Source organism: Bombina bombina, chromosome 1 (assembly GCF_027579735.1).
Source record: "Bombina bombina isolate aBomBom1 chromosome 1, aBomBom1.pri, whole genome shotgun sequence".
Lineage (NCBI taxonomy): Eukaryota > Metazoa > Chordata > Amphibia > Anura > Bombinatoridae > Bombina > Bombina bombina.
The window spans coordinates 614,595,635-614,615,676 of NC_069499.1; the positions used below are offsets into that span (position 1 = coordinate 614,595,635).

The following is a 20,042-nucleotide window of genomic DNA, read 5'->3' on the forward strand; positions in this document are numbered from 1 at the left end:
CGGAGATTTTTTGAAGATAGTAGCAGCAAGATACCCTCTGCTTCCCACATCCCTGTATATGCTAAATCAAGTAAAAACCACTTCCGTCCAAGCTTGCCTGACCCACCAGTCTTACATATGGTGAATTCCAATCTAAGAAGACGTTCTGTGGACCATACACACCATCCATCCTCCCCCAGCAGCCAAGGTAATCCTATTTCTCATTCTGAGTGCTGTGTGGGTCACTCTGTGGAACCTACCATATGTTGTAATGCAGTTGGACATTCTGCAGACTATATGCACCCTGTGTCATATGGATGTGGAGTTCATGATTCTTGCATCTATTGCCCCAACGACCTTTGCCCAGTCATGCTGAAAAGAAATATACCTTCCAATTATATAAGCTGCCACTGCCGGCACCACCACCACCACCAATGGACAAGATGTGGTGACTGCTTGTGTCCTGCCCAGCATAGCCTTTTGGAAGATAGTGGCTCCATGCACAGCGACCCTTGGCACTTGAGAAAAACTGTTTTACAGGTAAGAAAAACATTTTGAATGAGACAGTCTGATTTATTATATTACTAGTACCTTGCTAAAATCATCAGTAGTTCAAATATTATATTTAATTAAAGGTACATAAAAAGTGTAAAAAGAAAATGCTCTAGTGTATTAGATCATTGCATTATTGCACTGTTGATTGTATATTACTTTGTGTGTTAACCCCTGCAAAGGGGTCTTGGGCAGGGTATTAGTTATGTGTTTAACTAGTTTGTTGTGGTTGGTAATGGTCATTAATGCAATCATTAAATAAAACCATCATAAAAGGCTCAGAAAATGCAGAGAAAACAATGTATTTAAAAGCTAAAGTTATTTTTTACGTATACAATTTTGGGTGGCACGTTAAAAGTAAAAAATATGCTTTAATGATTCAGAGAGAGCATGCACTTTAAAAACAAACAAAAACTTTCCAATTTACTTCCATTATCAAATTGCGCAGTCTTTTTAAATGCATGCTTTCTGAGGCACCAGCTACTGCTGAGCATGGACAAGAGTTCACAGTTTATACAAATATGATGCTGTGATTTGCTGATGGCTGTCGCATGATACAGTGGCAGGGAAATAGAAGGAAATTTTGAAATTTGGCAGAAAAAAATGCTCATTTTTATATTTTCGGTAAGTCCTATTACATTGTGTTTTTTTATTGAGCATTGGTACATTATGCAATTCTGCTATATGTAGTGGCCCTTTAAATTAATCTTATGCTCTGTAATTAACCATATGCAAATTAAGTGTGATTATTTATAATGAATTATATTTACCCAAGTCTTGACATCATGAGAGCCAGTGGGCCACAGCTCCCAAAATAATACTTTTAAATTGAATGTGTTTATTGACCTCTGGTTCTATGGACTCTATAGTTTCTCTTTTACGCACTATGCATTACAAAGACCTCAAATAATTGTTACTTTCTTGCAGCATAGTCTTTCTGATTTCAAAGATTTTAGTATTGTGTAATCCTTTTTTTTTTTTTTTTTTTATTTCATCCACCAAATCCTTTTTTTTTCCCATTGCCATTTTGGCTTTATTCATATGTACTGTCTAGTAGATGAATTATACCAAAAAGGAAAGCAATCTTAAAGGGTAATAAACCCAATGTTTTTATTTCATGATTCAGATAGAGCATGCACATTTAACCCTTTAAGGACACAGCTTTCAGTTTGCTCAATGGTTTTATGACGGAAAAAATCCGTCATATGTCCTTAAGAGGTTAAACAACTTTCTTATGTATTTATATTATCAATTTTTCTTTGTTCTCTTGGTATCTTTATTTGAAGAATAAAAAAAAGCAGGCATGTTAGTTTAGGAACAGGCCCATTTTAGGTTCAGCGCCCTGGATAACACTTGCTTATTGGTGGCTGCATTATCGTACCATTACTTTCATTTAACTCGCACTTTCTTTTTGAACTTTAAGGTCCCTTTTATATATACTGCATTTACTTTATTATTATTATTATTATTAATAAAGTAATGTATTTGTAAAGCACAGCCAGATGCTGTATTGCTGGGTAAATGGGTAGGGATAAACAATGACACTGATTCATTAGCAGTAGATTTTTTTTATTTTTTTTCTGACAAATTGCAAAATGTTCTTTAATTTGTCGGTTCCCTGTATCATGTGACAGCCATCAGCCAATTATAGACTCCTATACATATACACTTTGAACTCTTGCACATGCTCAGTAGTAGCTAACACCTCAGAAAGTGAGCATATAAATAGACTGCACAATTTGATAATGGAAGGAATTTGGAAAGTCCCTTCAAACTGCATGCACTATTTGAACCATAAAAGTTTAATTTTGACTTTAAAGTCCCTTTAAGGGGACTCTAGTTAAAATTAATTTTTCATCATTCAGAGAGATCGTGCAATTTTTTTTACTGCTTTATATTTTACTTATATAGTTTAGTTCATTGTCTTTTTAGCCTTTTGTTGAAAAGCATACCTGGGTAGGTTTAGGAACAGCTACGCACTGCTGAGAGCTAGCTGCTGATTGGTGGCTGCATATAAATGCCTCTTGTCATTGCCTCACCTGGTGTGTTTAACTAGCTCCCAGTAGTGAATTGCTGCTCTTAAACAAAGAACACCAAGAGAATGAAGCAACTTTGATAATAGACGCAAAATGGAAAGTTGTGTAAAATTGTATGCGCTATCTTAATCATGAAAGAAAAATGTTTGGGTTTCATGTCTCTGTAATGCAGGAGGAATAGGGCCCTGGTCCAAATATCAGACAGCTACACCTGCAGTAGGGTAGGCCCCAAATTCTAACCCAGAGAATAGATAGTCCTGTGTGCAGGCATTTCACTAGTCTCTTGTTTACCAGCACTTTCTTTTAGGCATCAGGGAGGTTAGCTAGATGAACCAGTTTGGTAAGTTATTTGTGCTTAGGCCTTGTTCTCTAAAGGCACCTCTTATGGTTAGGAGTTCGCTAACTAGTTGTGTTTGTGCCTAGATGCCATGCATTGTTCACAGTGGAATGCAGACAGAGGACAATTCATAAGTGTTTATATTCCAGGAAGAGTTCACAAAATAGCTATTAATGATCTCTTATTTTGGCTCAATCTTCCTTTGTTTCTTTTTTTTTTTCCTGCTGGAATGCTGAACACAGGAAGTACCAATGAAGGAATGGTCCCAGCAGCTGAAGATCAACAGGAAATGCAGCCAGTCAGTGAGGTGAGGCAGGTTCACATTTATTTATTTTTTAAGCAAGGGGGTGGCAGGGCTGTGGCTGAACTTTTTAAGCTAAAGTTTTATTTATTTTGTATATTTTCATCCCTCTGGTCCAACCATTTGCAAATGATGTTTATGATGTGCTTTATTATGTCAGTTAAACCTTGCCCTTTAAACAGGTCATGTCATATGGTCCGTTTGTTACTATATAGGACTTGACTGTAACGTGTTAGACTAGAGGGTCATCCCCACATAATAATAAAGTGACCTTATGTGAGAAACGTGTAATGAGTTAAGGGTTTAGCCTCATGCCGGAGTGATGTACACATTAACATGTCACTTTAATTAGCTAACGTGACTGCAGCTTACCCACTAATTCTGCAAGCATCATTGGCTCACTTCGCTCTTGTATGATGACCATAGTCGGAGCAAGCAGGCCTCTAAATGTTATATATAACTCCTAAATTATTGTGTGCGTTATTATTATTATATTATCATTAATTGCACAGCACCACCAAATTCTGTAGCACTGGGTACAGGTAGTACACAATGACACTGGTTCAATGTAAAAAAAGAAATACAAATACATAAAAAAGACGACACAAATAATACTAATACAGGTGCAGGAAGGCATTGCTACAGTTTACCCAATTGTTCTGGTGATCTTTTATTAATGCATTGCCCTTTTGTTTTCTATATTCTTGTCTACACCTATTTTAAAACATTACAAATGTAGCTGTCAATAGATCTTTATGTCCTTATAAGTCATTAACTCTTTCATTAGCCCCAGTCATTCATGTATTGATTGCAGAACATGTCCCTATATTACAGCTTGTTTTGGTAAGGACAGGGTTAAATCTTTGCACTGTAAGCTCCATTGTCTTAAGCCTATGTGTAATGTCTAGGTTTCCCGTAAGTTTTTCCACTCTTAGACTCCCTCGTTTGATTTGAAGTTCCTGTGAGAGGGTGTGACTGGCTCAGACACCCCCCTCCCTTCCCTGCCGGTGACAGGAAAGTAACGTTTCCATGAGTCAGAGCGCCTGGAATAGGAAAACTCTGGGGGCCAGCAGAGAGCTCAAAGTGAGAAATAGTATTCAGAAAGGCACCTGTGGGAATCATGGCCTAGGTTAGCCTTAAAAATATATCTACAGTTTTTAGATTATGCTTCCCAGTTCCCGTTTTTTCGGCATCGCTGTATTGCGTATTAATTAAAGGGACGTTCCGGTCAAAATGTAAATGCACATAGATGAGTTACATCTTTGAATAGAAACATATTTGCAATATTCATGTATTAGCAAAACTGCTTCTAGTGAAAGTTATCACTGTTTTAGTGTTGGCATTTTTCTCTTCACGTGCATGTGAAGCATAGCTAGATATTCTCAGTGCACCAGCATTTTAAATACTGCAGATGCTGAATTACTGTCATTAAAAAATTCTGCCAGCTATAATTTTATCAAATCACTTAGATTTTCAGCTCTCTCATGCTTTAGTACAGGTTTTATAAATTTGTACAGAACTTTTTAATAGCTCGTATTTAAATTAAAATAATGGTCTAATGCTTTGCCCTGCTACATACCGGGTCCCTCTTTATCAGAGGTAAAGGATTCATGATTAGGTGGCAATACAGAATGTAGTAAATGCCACAGGTTTTTAAAATAAAGACACACTGACTGTTAATATTAGTGCCATCTGTATGTCTGTAAAGGAAAATGAAACTCAGAATTGTGACCCTATAAATTTAATTTAGTCATTAAAAAAAATGTAGTATACCATTTTTAAAAGTTTATTTATTTTGCTGTTTTTGCTGTAAAATACCTGGACCTGGACTTGTCCCATGCTTCTTAGAATTGAGTTCAGATTCTGTAACACAAATGTGTTGCAAATTGCCTGACAACATATTACACAGTGATTGTTTAGAACAGTACATAAACTCATAGCTGGCCCTTACATAGTCACATTCAAGGCAGATAAAATAAACATTCTCACAGGGGTTTTCATTTGGAGTTTTACAGATTGACACTTTGTTAGCACAGTGCATGGAGTTTTAAATGGTTTTAAAACTTTTATTTCATATCTAAAAGTGATGCAGTTCAGAGCTTGATTGCTAGCTATATATATATATAATATAATGCATATATGACAAATTACTAATATTTTGTTTTAAGGGCCTGATGATCTAAAGCTCTCCTCTCTGGTGAAATTAGTTAAAAGGACAGTCAACACCAGAATTTTTGTTGTTTTAAAAGATAGATAATCCCTTAATTACCCATTACCCAGTTTTGCATAACCATCACTGTTATAGAAATACACTTTTTACCTCTGTGATTACCTTGTATCTAAGCCTCTGCAGATTGCCCCCTTATTTCAGTTCTTTTGACAGACTTGCATTTTAGCCAATCAGTGCTCACTCCTCGGTAAATTCATGTGCATGAGTTCAATGTTATCTATATGAAACACATGAACTAATGCCCTCTAGCGGTGAGAAACTGTCAAAATGCATTTAGATTAGAGGTGGCCTTCAAGGTCTAAGAAATTAGTATATGAATCTCCTAGGTTTAGATTTCAACTAAGAATACCAAGAGAACAAAGCAAAATTGGTGATAAAAGTAAATTGGAAATTACATGCCCTATTTGAATCATGAAAGTTTTTTTTTTTACTTGACTGTCCCTTTAACACGTCTCTTCAGTACTGTGTGAGGTACCTTAAGGCAAATGTTAGCTTGAGAGCTGTTTATCTCACAGTACAGGGTTCTGGCTGTGAAGGAGAGACATCTATAGCCAGCCCAATTCTTTTGCGACATTTCTCTTCATGTTGGCGAGTTTTTGATCATTGGTCCCTAAGACATTAAATATTTTTTTAAATTTTTAAATAAACCACCTATTATTATTATTTATTTATTTTTTTACTAAATTGTTGGTGATATCTTACTGTATTTCTCACATTAATTCCCTTTATTTGGCAATTTTAACATTAAACTTTAGGTATTGCTTACTTGGCCAGACTTTAATATGTTACTCAAATTATTCCCCTTCTCCTCTTGGAAATTCAGTCCTGCTACAGCTTTGACATAGTGAATAACCATAAAAATGCTTTAATTTCTAAATGCTAACCATGGGTTCCTATTTTTCAGTGAATTGTCTCACTATAAACCTGGCTTCCATCATTCTGGTCAGTTCAGACCATGCTGTGACTCCGGTGACCAAGAATGGCCACCCTGCTACAAATCCGCATCAACATATGATCTCTCATGCGACCATCATCTCAGACAAGTGGAGGCATCATCTTTTCAGGATAGGCCACATGACCCAGGCCTTGTACGTGGAAGAGCCTACTCTGTAAGCCAGCTGAATTTAGATTGTCTTGCTTTAAGGGACAGGAGGGAGGCTCCCCTTGCCAAGGTAGAGGAGAGGGAGTCACCAGCTCCACCAAAGAAACAGGGACCTCCTCGGCCGCCACCTCCTGACTGGGGCAAATACAAGCAGCGCCGGGCATCCCATCAGGCCACAAACACTGGTCTTGCATGCAGTAGAGAGGAAAATGTACCACCTGGTCTTATGAGTATAGAGGTTGCGAGGCAACGTTCTCAAAGCCTCCCCATGGACAGAGTTTTCATGAATATGCAGGCAGTCTCTCTCCCTTCATCTCCTGGCAGGTCAAACGGTCAAGATTGTAGCCCGAGGTCGTCCACATCAGAGCATTCTCAACATGGGAAGGAAGATCTTACCATTGATGCTTCCTCAAGTTACAATGGCATAAGGTAGGGCTAATCCTGCAAAACCATTTATGCTTTGTCTGTGATTGTACTGTAGTCATTAGTGTTATATATTATTATACACTTAGTATTATATACAACTGAATCCTAAGATGGTTGTTTTGTCACCAGATTTAAGATGATGATCAAAATACATTTCTTAGTTCAGTGAATTTAAGCTTCTTCCCATTGGGTGCAGACATAGCTCTCACAACAAAGATTAAATCTGTTTATAAACTGTTGCTTGGCTTTCTAAAACAGACTTTATTGTGAGTGTGCAAACAAGCTGATGTCAGTGATGATGCCTATGTAAGCATCACTTCCTTCATGTGCTAATGCGTCTCACATGTTTGTTTTTTTAATGTATGGATTTAATATAATTGGCTATGGGAGAGAAACCTCTGCCTTGTTGTAATATGTTAATAATTTTATGTAGAATTGCTTTTTTTGTGCTGGGGTGAAGCATGGTTAGCGGAGTTACTGTGCAGCTGTTGAAATAAAGTGTTTGCATTTTAAACTGGTAAATAGCTATTTGACACAAATGTATTAATTTTTTGACTTCATATGAGTCTTAAAACATTTGCATGCTTAACCATTATATTGATCCAACACCAAAAGTATTTTAAAATGCTGTATTTGGGGGCAGGGCCAGCTCAAGCCATTGTGCTGCCTGGGTCCGATAATGAAATTATGCTCCCCCCCCCCCCATTTAAAGGGATATGAAACCCTTTTTTTTTTTCTTTCATGATTCAGGTGCGATTTTAAACAACTTTGCATTAAAGGATTACTTTCTGTTATAATTTTTAAGCTAAACAACTAACATATTAAAGTTAATAAACATTAATTAAAACCTACTGACCTATATTTTCTCCAAAACGAAGTTTCATAACGTTCTAAAAGTTATATCTTTTATTCGCCGATGATGTCACGTTATCCTGCCCACTATTTTCAGCACTGAGTGTTCAAAATACTTAAACCAATAACTTTGTGTTTAAAGCGCCATTTTGAAACCTAGGTATTGTAAACGGATTGGTACAGAGCAAAGGATACCCACGGAGTGGGTTTGGAAAACAATTAAATTTGCAGACAAGATTTCTGATATACGGTAGAGATATGTTAATGAAATGCTATTGATAAAAAGCGTATTTGGGGTAGTTAGTTAGTAACAGGCATAGAAAATATTTACTTATAGTGGCCCTTTAAACTTCTTTTATCTAATTGTTTTTTTCTCTTGGTATCCTTTGTTCAAAGGGATACCTAGGTAGGTCGAAGAGATTCTGATTTGTAGTTGCACATATATGCCCCATATTATTGGCTCACCCGGTGTTCAGCTAGCTCCCAGTAGTGCATTGCTGCTTCTTCAACAAAAGATACCAAGTAAATTAGACAAAAGAAGTAAATTGGAAAGTTGTTTAAAATAGTATTCTCTATTTAAATTATGAAATAAATAAATAAATTATGCGGTGTCTGGTGTGGGAGAGACGCAGGAGAGGACTGCCACCTTTTGGCCCAGGTGAAAAGTACAACCACATGGTCATACAAAAGAAATGTATTTACAGAGTCACAAGCAGTTAACCCCGGGCCTGCCTGGGTGCAAGTCCATAGGGAGAATTACAGAAACAGACACTGCAGCACACACATAAAAAAAAGTCCAGCACTTGCTCTCAAGCTCTCAGCTAGGATTAAAAGCAAAACTGGAAGAGTTAGTTACCGCATTTAGTCTAATGTGAGAAGCCCAGGTACCACATCAAGGTCTCTTCCACATACCTGAGTCACTAATACAGCCACACAACTGCAGCCACGCACACAAATGCAAGCTAATAATCAAACAAACTGAAAACAAGTCAGGGTTCACAGACTTATGTTAATAGGCCCTGTAATGAAGGAATAAAGGTCTTTTTAAACAGAGGCTGGAAACCATTTTTTTTTTTTTTTTAAATGGACATTAAACAAGGGCTTGACAAATCCAGGTGCCAGGGAGCCACTGGCACATTGGTTTAGATTCCCAAAGACATCTATGGATGTCTTCCCCCTGATGGCCACAACCAGCCACACCATAGAGGCAATTATAGGATGCTATATACAGAAAGCAGCGCAATGTGATGTTTTCTTGATGCAGGATTTCATTTTTTTCCCAGCAAAGTTTCCCTTTCCAGCAAGCTCCATTACTTTCTATAGGAGACCTCTCGACAGGAACTGCCCTTTTTAAAAGATTATTCCCTGAGGGCAGCCTCTGTAAGGGTCAGCGTGAAAAACCACATCTGATGCGGCAAAGTTTAGATAATCAGGCCCATAGCTTTTAATAGCATAGAAGAACCATGGGCACAAAATATCCTAGAAAGTGTAAGTTTATTCTTCTTCCAAGCATTCTTGAAGTCTCCCACAGTGTTTGTACTTAGCACCTCTACTGGAAGTTTATTCCATGAATCGACCACTCTTTCTTTGAAGAAGTGTTTCCGCAAATTACTCCTGATGTAACTACCCTTCAACTTAAGATCGTGACCCCTTGTTCTGGATTTATTCTTTGTGTAAAAAATACTTGCAGCCTTCACTTTATTAAGCCCCAAATATACTTGAAAGTTTTTTTCATGACATCTCTTTCCCTTCTCCCCCAAGCTTGATGTATTTAGTTTAATCGCACCTTTCTTGGTAAGTTTTTTTCTTATTTTATTTGTTGGACTATGTACAATTTTACTAGCCTTTCTTTGAACAGATTCAATTTTATTTATATCCTTCTGCAGATAGGCTTCATCTTGAGTATTGTGTGCAGTTCTGGACTCCCTAACTAGTGATCTGTAAAGTGGCATAACTAAGGACCTTACTATTTCTGCTGCATATACCTGTAGGACCAAAGATTCTATTGGCCTCACTCTCTGCAATACTACATTGTTTACCAAATTTGAAATAATAATTCCCAATTCACATTCTTTTGTAACGGTTATTGAGTCTGTAATTAACCTTTTGGAGTTTTTTTTCCTAAATGCATAATTTTGCATTTGTGATGTTAAACTTTAGATCCCAGTTATTTTTGTTCTCCCTGGAACATCAACTATTTTACACATTTTTGTATCCTCTACAAACAGACATATATTCCCCTGTATCCCTTTTGATGGTATTGCTGATAAATGGTTTAAACAAAACAGGCACCGGAACTGACCCATGAAGAACACCCCTAGTAACCGCCCCTCTGCTGAATGCACATAATTTATTAAGACACTCTGTTGCGTATCCTTAAAGAGATATGAAACCGAAACATTTTATTTTGTTATTTTAAAAAAGTTTCCAATTTACTTCTGTTATAAAATGTGCTTCGTTCTCATGGTATTGTTTGTTGAAGAAATACCTAGGTAGGTGTCTGGAGCCCTACATGTCAGGAAATAGTGCAGCCATCTAGTGCTCTTGCAAATGGACAACATTCTTGCAAACCTACTGCCATATAGTGCTCCAGAAATTGACAAGCTCCTAATGATACATCCCTACTTTTCAACAAAAGATGCCAAGAGAACAAAGAAAAACTGGTAATAGAAGTAAATGAGAAAATTGTTTAAAATCCTATGCTCTATCTGAATCATGAAAGAAAATTTTGGGTTTCATATCCCTTTAAGCCAGCATTTTACCTACAACACAATATCTGCGTCTAGGCCAAGAACATTCAGTATACAAATTAGTTTGTTGTCTGGGACATTGTTAAAAGCATTGCTGAATTCTAGATACACTATGGGGTCGATTTATCAACCTCTTCGGCAAGCTTTAGTCTGCATATGACTGCAGGTTCTCACAAGAACCTCTCATCAGACCGCTGCTTCCCTACCCTTTCGCCACCTCTCAGGTGGCAAATTTAAATATCCCCGGTCTCATCCAACCAGGGAGATTGACAGCTCTGCATGTTTGGCTGTGCACAGGCAGGGGCGGGATTGCTCTAGAGCGCAAAGTAGCGCTCGTGTGCAATGCTGAATTCCGCCAGGGGAATTCAGCCCGCCAGAGGTGAGCTGCGGCGGACAGGGGCGCATATATGCGCCCCTGTCCGCTGCAGCTTGATAAATCAACCTCTCTATCTACTGCTCCACCCTGGTTTAACACTTTAGTTACGTAATCAAATCAGATTAGTATTCGTGAAGATAAACCATGCTGTTTTTAGTCCTCTAAATTATTTGTCTTTATGTAAGTCATAACTCTTTTAAGAGAGTTAAAATTAATTTTAAAAAGTAAATAAAAACACCCCACAACTTTCCCTCCACTGCTTCTCCTAGCCACCCACAGGGACCCACTTTTTTTTATTTTTTTATTATTTCAATTAGCGGCGAGTGGTTCTGCATATCAGAAGGTGACCGCTTGCTTTAAGATTTTTCTAATCCGCTCGCTCACACTCAAGCTGTCACACTGTACACGTTTGGCAGCTGTGTAAGAGCTGCTGAGGAAAAGCTCAAAGTGAGCAGTAAACTTGTAAAAAGGCTGAACTGCACGCAGCTAATTGTAATAAAAAAAAGAAGCATCCCAGGTGTCATCCGGGAGCGGCAGGGGACTCTAGCAGTAACATTTTTATTACAAACCATTACATATCAGGACATTATTGCCACTACTGATTTTCAATCATAAACACTTTGTGATAACTTTTCCTGACCCTTTAATGCTTCCAGTCCATCTTCTACTAACTCAAAATGGCTTAAAAAATTTGCTTTTTTTAAAAAAAACAACAACATTTTTTTAAATCAGAAGTAACTGCTTGTACGGCAGTATGTCTTTCATATCTCCACTGTTTTTATGCGATTAATGTGTTCGAGCAGGGTTGCTCAACTTTTGCAAATGAGTAGTCTCCCTGTTTGATTTTTCAGCGATTCAGCATGAATTAAATACAATTTGTAATGACGTTAACCTGAATACGGTGTGCACTTCTAACTCAAAAGGTGTGAATATCTGGTTATATTAGCGCTGCGGAATCTGTTGGCGCTCTACAAATAACCGATAATAATAATAATAATATATGGAGTTTTATAAAACAAAGAAACCTGTATATTAAATTCTCACAGGACAAGTGTGAGCTAGGTATACCTATAGGCAGGGCTCGACATACCCAGGATCCTGGTAGCCACTGGCTCCTAGAATTTTACCCCTGGCTCCTAACTTTTTGGGTTATTCTCCATATGTCTATATACAAATCCAATGGCCTGGCTCCTGAATATTCTTACTGGCTCCTAATTTTTAAACACATTTGTCAAGCACTGCCTATAGGTATAGGTTGCAAATGGATAGAGGTGCAGGGGTAGAGTAGCCAGAGATAAAGCACAGGAAAACATTTTGTAGTCACTGTGCTAGAGTGATCTGATCAGTTTCAGAATGTTAGATTAATTCCTCTTGTGTATATCTGAGCCACTGCAAACTGATGTTAAGCCAATATGAACACATGAACGTTCACAGAATCCAGACCTGGGGTGTCCAGAACCTTTCATCTGAGGCCCCATATAGTAACACAGCTGATGGATAAACGGGCAATATGTACATAGACAAATGGCGTTGTTTTGGTTGGCACAAGTTTTATAAACGTACGTGCATGCACAGACCATCACACTTGTACATTTGATCCATGCAGAGAGAAGAAGAATGCGCTAATTGCACAGACGAGAAACAAGCTGCTCCCCCAGCTTCATCTGTTAGCTAACTGCCTAGATTATTTATATGAGAGAGCCCTCTGTGTTACAAATATGGCTCTGGCCTCAAACGTAAGAAACAAAACGTGTAGGAGTAATGGGCTGGCGCTATGCACATTTATATTTAACAAATGCAAAACCAGCAAACGCATGTTTTAAACAGCAGCTATAGCTGGACTACAGTGATGCCTCTCTTCCAGCTGCCTTTAAAAGTGACATTAAACAGTAAAATAGGCTTGACATGATGTGTTCAAAGCAAAGATTATCCTGATCTATTTTTTTTTTTTTTTTTAAATATTGAAGATATAAGTCTAAAGGTTTAGTTTCTATAAAATATTTTAGTGTCTGTAAAAAAAAAATAACAAAAAGGGATGCAGCCATGTTGAAACCTAGGTTTTCCTGTCTTTTTTTTTTTATCTGAGGATAGTTAGGGATACATATAAAACAGTTAAACAGAGTGTGCAAAACAATGGCTCTGTAGAATATAGGATTGTTAAAGCAGCGATCAAATATGATTTTCAGTTCCACACAGAAATTATTTGCACACTCTCTTTTATTGACTGCTTTAGATCTGTCCCTAACTGTCCAGCATGACAGCACCCATTACTTATAGAAACACTGTGGAATTAAAAAATCATCAATCATGTTGAATAGACAGCACACATCACAATGTATGGGACATTGTTCCTTTAGGTTTATTTTTGTGTATGAAATTACTGGCCCTGCTAATTGAAACTTCAATTCAATAAAATGAGCTGAGCTTGTGTGGAGAGCAAATTTCCTTATCATATCTGTCCAATTATTTTTAAGTCCTCCTTATCTTTCTTCTCATTTTTTACTCAAAGAAAAAAACATAGAGAGAACAATAGAAAATTAGCATTTTGTATCTCTCTGTCACCCCCCCCCCCACACACACACACACATGCACTGGGAGTGTGAATTAGTCTAAACCGTATTGTTTACATAGTTATTATATTATTATTATTAACCAGCACTGACATTGTCATGGTAGGTGGGGATACAACAGGCAAATTCGTCTATTTCAAATTACAACCTAAAACTTAATGGAGCTATTTGTTAACAGTTGAACAAACAATCCAGCAGGTAAAATTGATAATTGGGAACGCATTAAGGGCTAGATTACAAGTGGAATGCTAATATAAAGGGCGCCCGTAAATGGGCAAATTTGCCCGTTTATGGGCGCATATTAAATAACCAGCCATTACAAGTGGCTTGTTTATAGCTACTGTGAGCTCGCAGTAGCAATTAGCGCTCCGAAAATTAACCAGAGGTCAGACCTCTGGTTAATTTTAAAAATGTCCCCTAGTTGCCCCCAAAATAAAGTGTAGTGTTATTTTGTTATAATAAAATATATCAGCATTTTTAGTTTTAATCTAACTGCTCAAAGCAGTTTTAAGGGCTTAAAGTGAGCGGGTGTGGGGTGTTAGAAAAAACAGCACTGATAAGTGCCTTTATATAGTGGCCAATGGGGACTGTGTTATTCCTATAAATATATACTGTATGTATATGTCTATATACATATGTATATAGACATAAACTGTACATATATATATATACACATGTATACATGTGTGTGTATATAGACATATAAATACATAAATATATATGTATATATTCACATTTATACATACATATTTTACATTTGCTGCCCATCACTGCGCGACTTAGCCCCTTCGCTGTGCTTGGTTCTGTGCTGTGTATGACGGCATCAGAACGAGGCTCCCATTGGAGCTTATGGAAGCGCGCTCTCATGAGCGCAAAGCGGCTCTGGAGCTGTTGATTGGTGGCTTCACATATATGCCTCATGTTATTGGCTCACTCATGTGCATTGCTGTTTATTCAACAAAGGATAACAGGAGAATGAAGCAAAATAGATGTAAATTGGAAAGCTGTTTAAAATTGTATTCAATATCTGAATCATGAAAGAAAAACAATTTCTGTTTCATATACCTTTAAGTAGGGTTGCACCGATACCGATACTAGTATCGGTACCGATACCAAGTACTTGCATGAGTTCCACAAATATAGAGGAAAAGAGCAAAAAAAGGTGTTTGGTGCACTAGTATCAAGTATTATAGACAGATACGTTATTTATCTATCAGAGTGGTTGATATGTATACCATCACCGACATACTTTGCAATAAATCCCCAGGAATTATGTATTATAGCGCAGCTCCAAAGCACATAGCCCCACAGGATTCCTCTACCCCTGGAGACTATCGAAGGATGCAGGAAAAACGAATCTTAAAGTCACAAGCCAAATGGTATTTCCACTACATGGAACATTAGTACAAACATCAATATGGCAAAGTAACAGGACTCCCCTCATAGGACAGTAGGCAAATACCTTATGAATTGTAGTTGCTCCAGCGGTATTCCACGTATCTCACCGGACCGCAACAATGGATTCCACACTGTAGAGAGGAGGCTATTTGTCGATCCCTGGTCCTGCAAAACTGCTGGCTGCTTTCCAAATCCGCCAGATCCACAGCTCACAGCCGTATGTTCAGTGCTCACTTTGGCCCAAACATGTAAAACAGCAAAAACACAAGAAATAGGAGCACCTGACACCAGCCGTTAGTAGTGGATTCAAATTCAAATTTAATGAACAGGGTATTTCACCGCAACATACGGTATACACGAAACAAAGTATACACAGGGACAGTGTCCCTTGTTAAAAGTCAGTTGATACAGAGGAGCTTAAAGTATTGAGTGTAAACAAAGCTGGTTACCAGAAAAAGGGCTAACGCGTTTCGGCGTGAGCCTTACTCATAGCCTCATAAAATTTATGAGGCTATGAGTAAGGCTCACGCCGAAACGCGTTAGCCCTTTTTCTGGTAACCAGCTTTGTTTACACCTCTGTATCAACTGACTTTTAACAAGGGACACTGTCCCTGTGTATACTTTGTTTCGTGTATACCGTATGTTGCGGTGAAATACCCTGTTCATTAAATTTGAATTTCTTGTGTTTTTACTTGCATGAGTACTTGTACTCGTGCAAATGCACCGATACTTAAACCGATACCTCCACTTACTACCCATATGCTATATTGTGGTGTTTTTTTCAAACTGCATGTTACCATTTCATTTAAAGCTGGAGTGGAGACTAAACTAAAAATTGTTTACTACTGTTCTGCCAATACAAATTGCTCTTATTTGTATTATTGTAGGAGAATCACTGTACTGCGTTCAGACAAACCCCTGAAGTACTGGGCAGTTAATAAACTGAGATTTCCAGCTCTGGCTAAAATGGCCCAAAAATATCTTTCTGCCCCATGCAGTAGTGTGGAAAGTTGAACCTCCTTGCTGATAGCAAAAACAGACTTAAGAACTTGCCACTAACTTTTGAAAAAATATTCTAATTGCTAGATTGCCTTTTATACTGCTAGTTCTCATCTTGCACAATTATGTTCAAAACATACTGTACTCTGAGGAACATCTTAGCTTATATAATTGCAGGAAGAGTACTCATAGGAAAAATTAAGTTAATCCCAATGAACACTCATCCTGCAATTATAGGACTAGATTTAGATTACACATGATTGGTAAGCTTTATCAATGCTCTGTTCACATTTCCAACTCCATAGCCCTTAAAGGACCAGTCAACACTGTACATTTGCATAATCAACAAATGCATGATAAGAAGACAATGCAATAGCACTTAGTCTGAACTTCAAATGAGTAGTAGATTTTTGTTAAATAAATTGCAAAGTTATGTCTATTTCCACTCCCCCTGTATCATGTGACAGCCATCAGCCAATCACAAATGCATACACGTATATGCTGTGAATTCTTGCACATGCTCAGTAGGAGTTGGTGACTCAAAAAGTGTAAATATAAAAAGACTGTGCACATTTTGGTAATGGAAGTAAATTGGAAAGTTGTTTAAAATTGCATGCTGTATCTGAATCATGAAGTTTAATTTTGACTTGAGTGTCCCTTTAAAGGGACAGTATACTGTAAAATAGTTTTTCCCTTAATGTGTTTACAATTGCTTTTTTTACCAACTGCAGAGTAAAAAATGTATGAAAATTAGCTTTTTAAGGTTTATTTGTGTATATTAAAGCTCTGATTTTGTGTTTTGAAGCCACAACCTAATAAAATGGGTTGAGCTTGTAGGTATAATCAGATCTCATTACTGTATCACATTGTGCACATATACCTGCTTCTTTATCTTATATCTGTCCTTAAAACAATCACCAATACTTTGAGAGAACAATGGAAAATCTAAATTTTATTACCTTATCTCTGCTATAACGCACTGGGAGTGTAATTTCTTCTGCTGGCTGTGTTTACAAAGCTTATCTATAGCTGGGACCTGCGGCCACAAACTTTCAGAATAGGTGGGGATACCACATGCTAAATTAACAATTTCAAATGCCAATATAAGGGTAAAGGAGCTACTTGTAAACAATTTAATACACTCCAGCAGGTAAAGTGGATCATTGGGAACAAATTAAAGGGGAGAAATTTTTTGAGTAAACTGTCCCTTTAATGGAGTAGGACGTGTAATGAGAGCATTGGTAAAGCTTACCAGTCAAATGTAATCTAGCCCATAGTGTTGTTCACCATGATTAAACAGTATTCTGTTCTATTTTTTACTTTGTGGCACTTTTGGTTGGTTGCAATTTTATATTTGTTATTTATTGTTGTTAATATATTTTATTGTAATATTTTTATTTCTAAACATGTTCTGTGAACTTTGTGACAAATAAAACCTGTTTTATTATTTCATAATGTCTTTTGAGCTACAGTCCTTCATAATTATAAAGAAGGAATCTTAAAGGGACAGTCAACACCAGAATTTTTGTTGTTTAAAAAGAAAGATAATCCCTTTATTACTCATTCCCCAGTTTTGCACAACCAACACAGTTATATTAATATACTTTTTACCTCTGTAATTATCTTGTATCTAAGCTTCTGCTGACTGCCCCCTTATTTCAGTTATTTTGACAGACATGCAGTTTAGCCAATCAGTGCTCACTCCTAGGTCACTTTACGTGCATGAGCTCAATGCTATCTATATGAAACATGTGAACTAATGCCCTCTAGTGGTCAAAATGCATTCAGATTAGAGGCAGTCTTCAAGGTCTAAGAAATTAGCATATGAACCTCCTAGTCTTAGCTTTCAACTAAGAATACCAAGAGAACAAAGCAAAATTGGTGATAAAAGTAAATTGGGAAGTTGTTTAAAATTGCATGCCCTATTTAAATCATGAAAGTTTTTTTTGGACTTGACTGTCCCTTTAAATAATTCGTCTGTATTGTGCTTGGTAAACTGTCACATGACATTAAAAAAAAAGTATCGGCAATTGGTATCGGCGAGTATTTGAAAACAAGTATCGGTACTTGTACTCGGTCTTAATAAAATGGTATCGGTGCAACCCTACCTTTAAGTATAACATGCAGCTAAAAAAAGTTTCTTTTTATCAGAGAACAGTTCTAATATCTGAAAGTTAGAGAATGTATTTCCTGCTGTAACTATTATCAAGAACTGGTATTATCTAAAACTGATTTGTTTCTTGTGCTATTTGCTGTCTTGCCTTTTAATCGCATTTTCATGTAATCTGCTCATACATCTATGTGTCTTATGATAGAAATGGCTTTACAAGCACTGCATGTGTGTATATTTGTGTGTGTGTGTGTGTGTGTGTGTGTATATATATATAAAATCATCTTTATTTGTTTTTTATGACATTCTGTTATATTTTGTTTTGTTATGTTTGTGATTTCCTTTCTCATCCATAGCAACGCCTGGGATTTTTCAGTCCAAATTGTTTGTGGGGAATTTTTATTCTTGTTATTTTTGGATACAAACGTGTACTTTACACAATAGAAATGCATGTATATTTGTGTGTCATACTGCCTTGTGTTGTTACCCTATGTCCAGTGTGAGACAGTGCGTCATGATAGAAGATATTTGTGTGTAGCGAATGCATTATTTGTCTTTAAAACCTAGTGTATAAAGGGTGTCGCACTGTGTGGTGCTAAAGAATATATGTTGTGTGTTTGTCACCAAGTGTTGTGAATGTGCATATATTTATCTTAAACGAATAGTGTAAATGAATGTGTTGCCACAGGTTTGATGGAGAAACGCATTTGCGTGTTGCTTTATAGGGACAGTCTAGTCCAGAATTTTTATTGTTTAAAAAGATAATCCCTTTATTACCAATTCCCCAGTTTTCCATAACCAACACGGTTATATTAATATATTTTTTACCTCTGTGATTATATTGTATCTAAGCCTCCTCAGACTGCTCCCTTATGTCCGTTCTTTTGACAGACTTGTATTTTAGCCAATCAGTACTGACTCATAAATAATTCTATAGATGGCACGCATGAACTAGTGTTGTCTATCTCTGAAAAACTGTCAAAAATGCAGCCTTCAAGAAATTAGCATATGAGTCTTCCTAGGTTTAGCTTTCAAGAAAGAATACCAAGCGAACGAAGCCAGTTTGATGATAAAAGTACATTGGAAAGTTGTTTAAAATTGCATGCCCTATCTGAATCATGAAAGTTTAATTTTAACTAGACTGTCCCTTTAAGTAGTTCATTAGGATGTGTAGGTGTTTTATGTATGTAGTATAAAGGGAAATGTGTAAATCATGTGATACAGGATGGGACAATATTTGCCTTTAGTGCAGGACAATGTGTGTCTTACCCTGTAGTGCAGGACAATGTGTGTCTTACCCTGTAGTGCAGGACAATGTGTGTCTTACCCTGTAGTGCAGGACAATGTGTGTCTTACCCTGTAGTGCAGGACAATGTGTGTCTTACCCTGTAGTGCAGGACAATGTGTGTCTTACCCTGTAGTGTAGGACAATGTGTGTCTTACCCTGTAGTGTAGGACAATGTGTGTCTTACCCTGTAGTGTAGGACAATGTGTGTCTTACCCTTTAGTGTAGGACAATGTGTGTCTTACATTGTAGTGCAGGACAATGTGCGTCTTACCCTCTAGTTCAGGACAATGTATGTCTTACCTTGTAGTGCAGGACAATGTGTATCTTACCCCGTAGCGTAGGGCAATGTGTGTCTTGCCCCGTAGCGCAGGGCAATGTATGCCTTACCCAGTAGTGCAGGGCAATGTGTTTCTTTCCCCCCATAGTGCAGGGCAATGTCTGTCTTTCCCCGTAGCGCAGGGCAATGTGTGCCTTACCCAGTAGTGCAGGGCAATGTGTGCCTTACCCAGTAGTGCAGGGCAATGTGTGTCTTTCCCCCCGTAGTGCAGGGCAATGTGTGTCTTTCCCCCCGTAGTGCAGGGCAATGTGTGTCTTTCCCCGTAGTGCAGGGCAATGTGTGTCTCACTGTAGTGCAGGGCAATGTGTGTGTCTTACCCCGTAGTGCAGGGCAATGTGTGTCTCACTGTAGTGCAGGGCAATGTGTGTGTCTCACTGTAGTGCAGGGCAATGTGTGTGT

General features: G+C 37.6%; 1 protein-coding gene across 2 annotated transcripts in view; it reads left to right on the forward strand.

Annotated features, from left to right (window-relative positions):
* Window positions 1-20,042, forward strand: part of SHROOM4 (shroom family member 4) — a 171,641-nt gene that overhangs the window by 110,360 nt on the left and 41,239 nt on the right. For both annotated transcript variants that reach the window (XM_053699005.1, XM_053699006.1), the window contains 3 exons: window positions 1-519; window positions 3,147-3,211; window positions 6,340-6,966. The exon at window positions 1-519 is cut by the window's left edge and continues 2,470 nt beyond it. In XM_053699005.1, coding sequence (XP_053554980.1) covers window positions 1-519; window positions 3,147-3,211; window positions 6,340-6,966 — 1,211 coding nt within the window. The remainder of the gene's footprint in view (window positions 520-3,146; window positions 3,212-6,339; window positions 6,967-20,042) is intronic.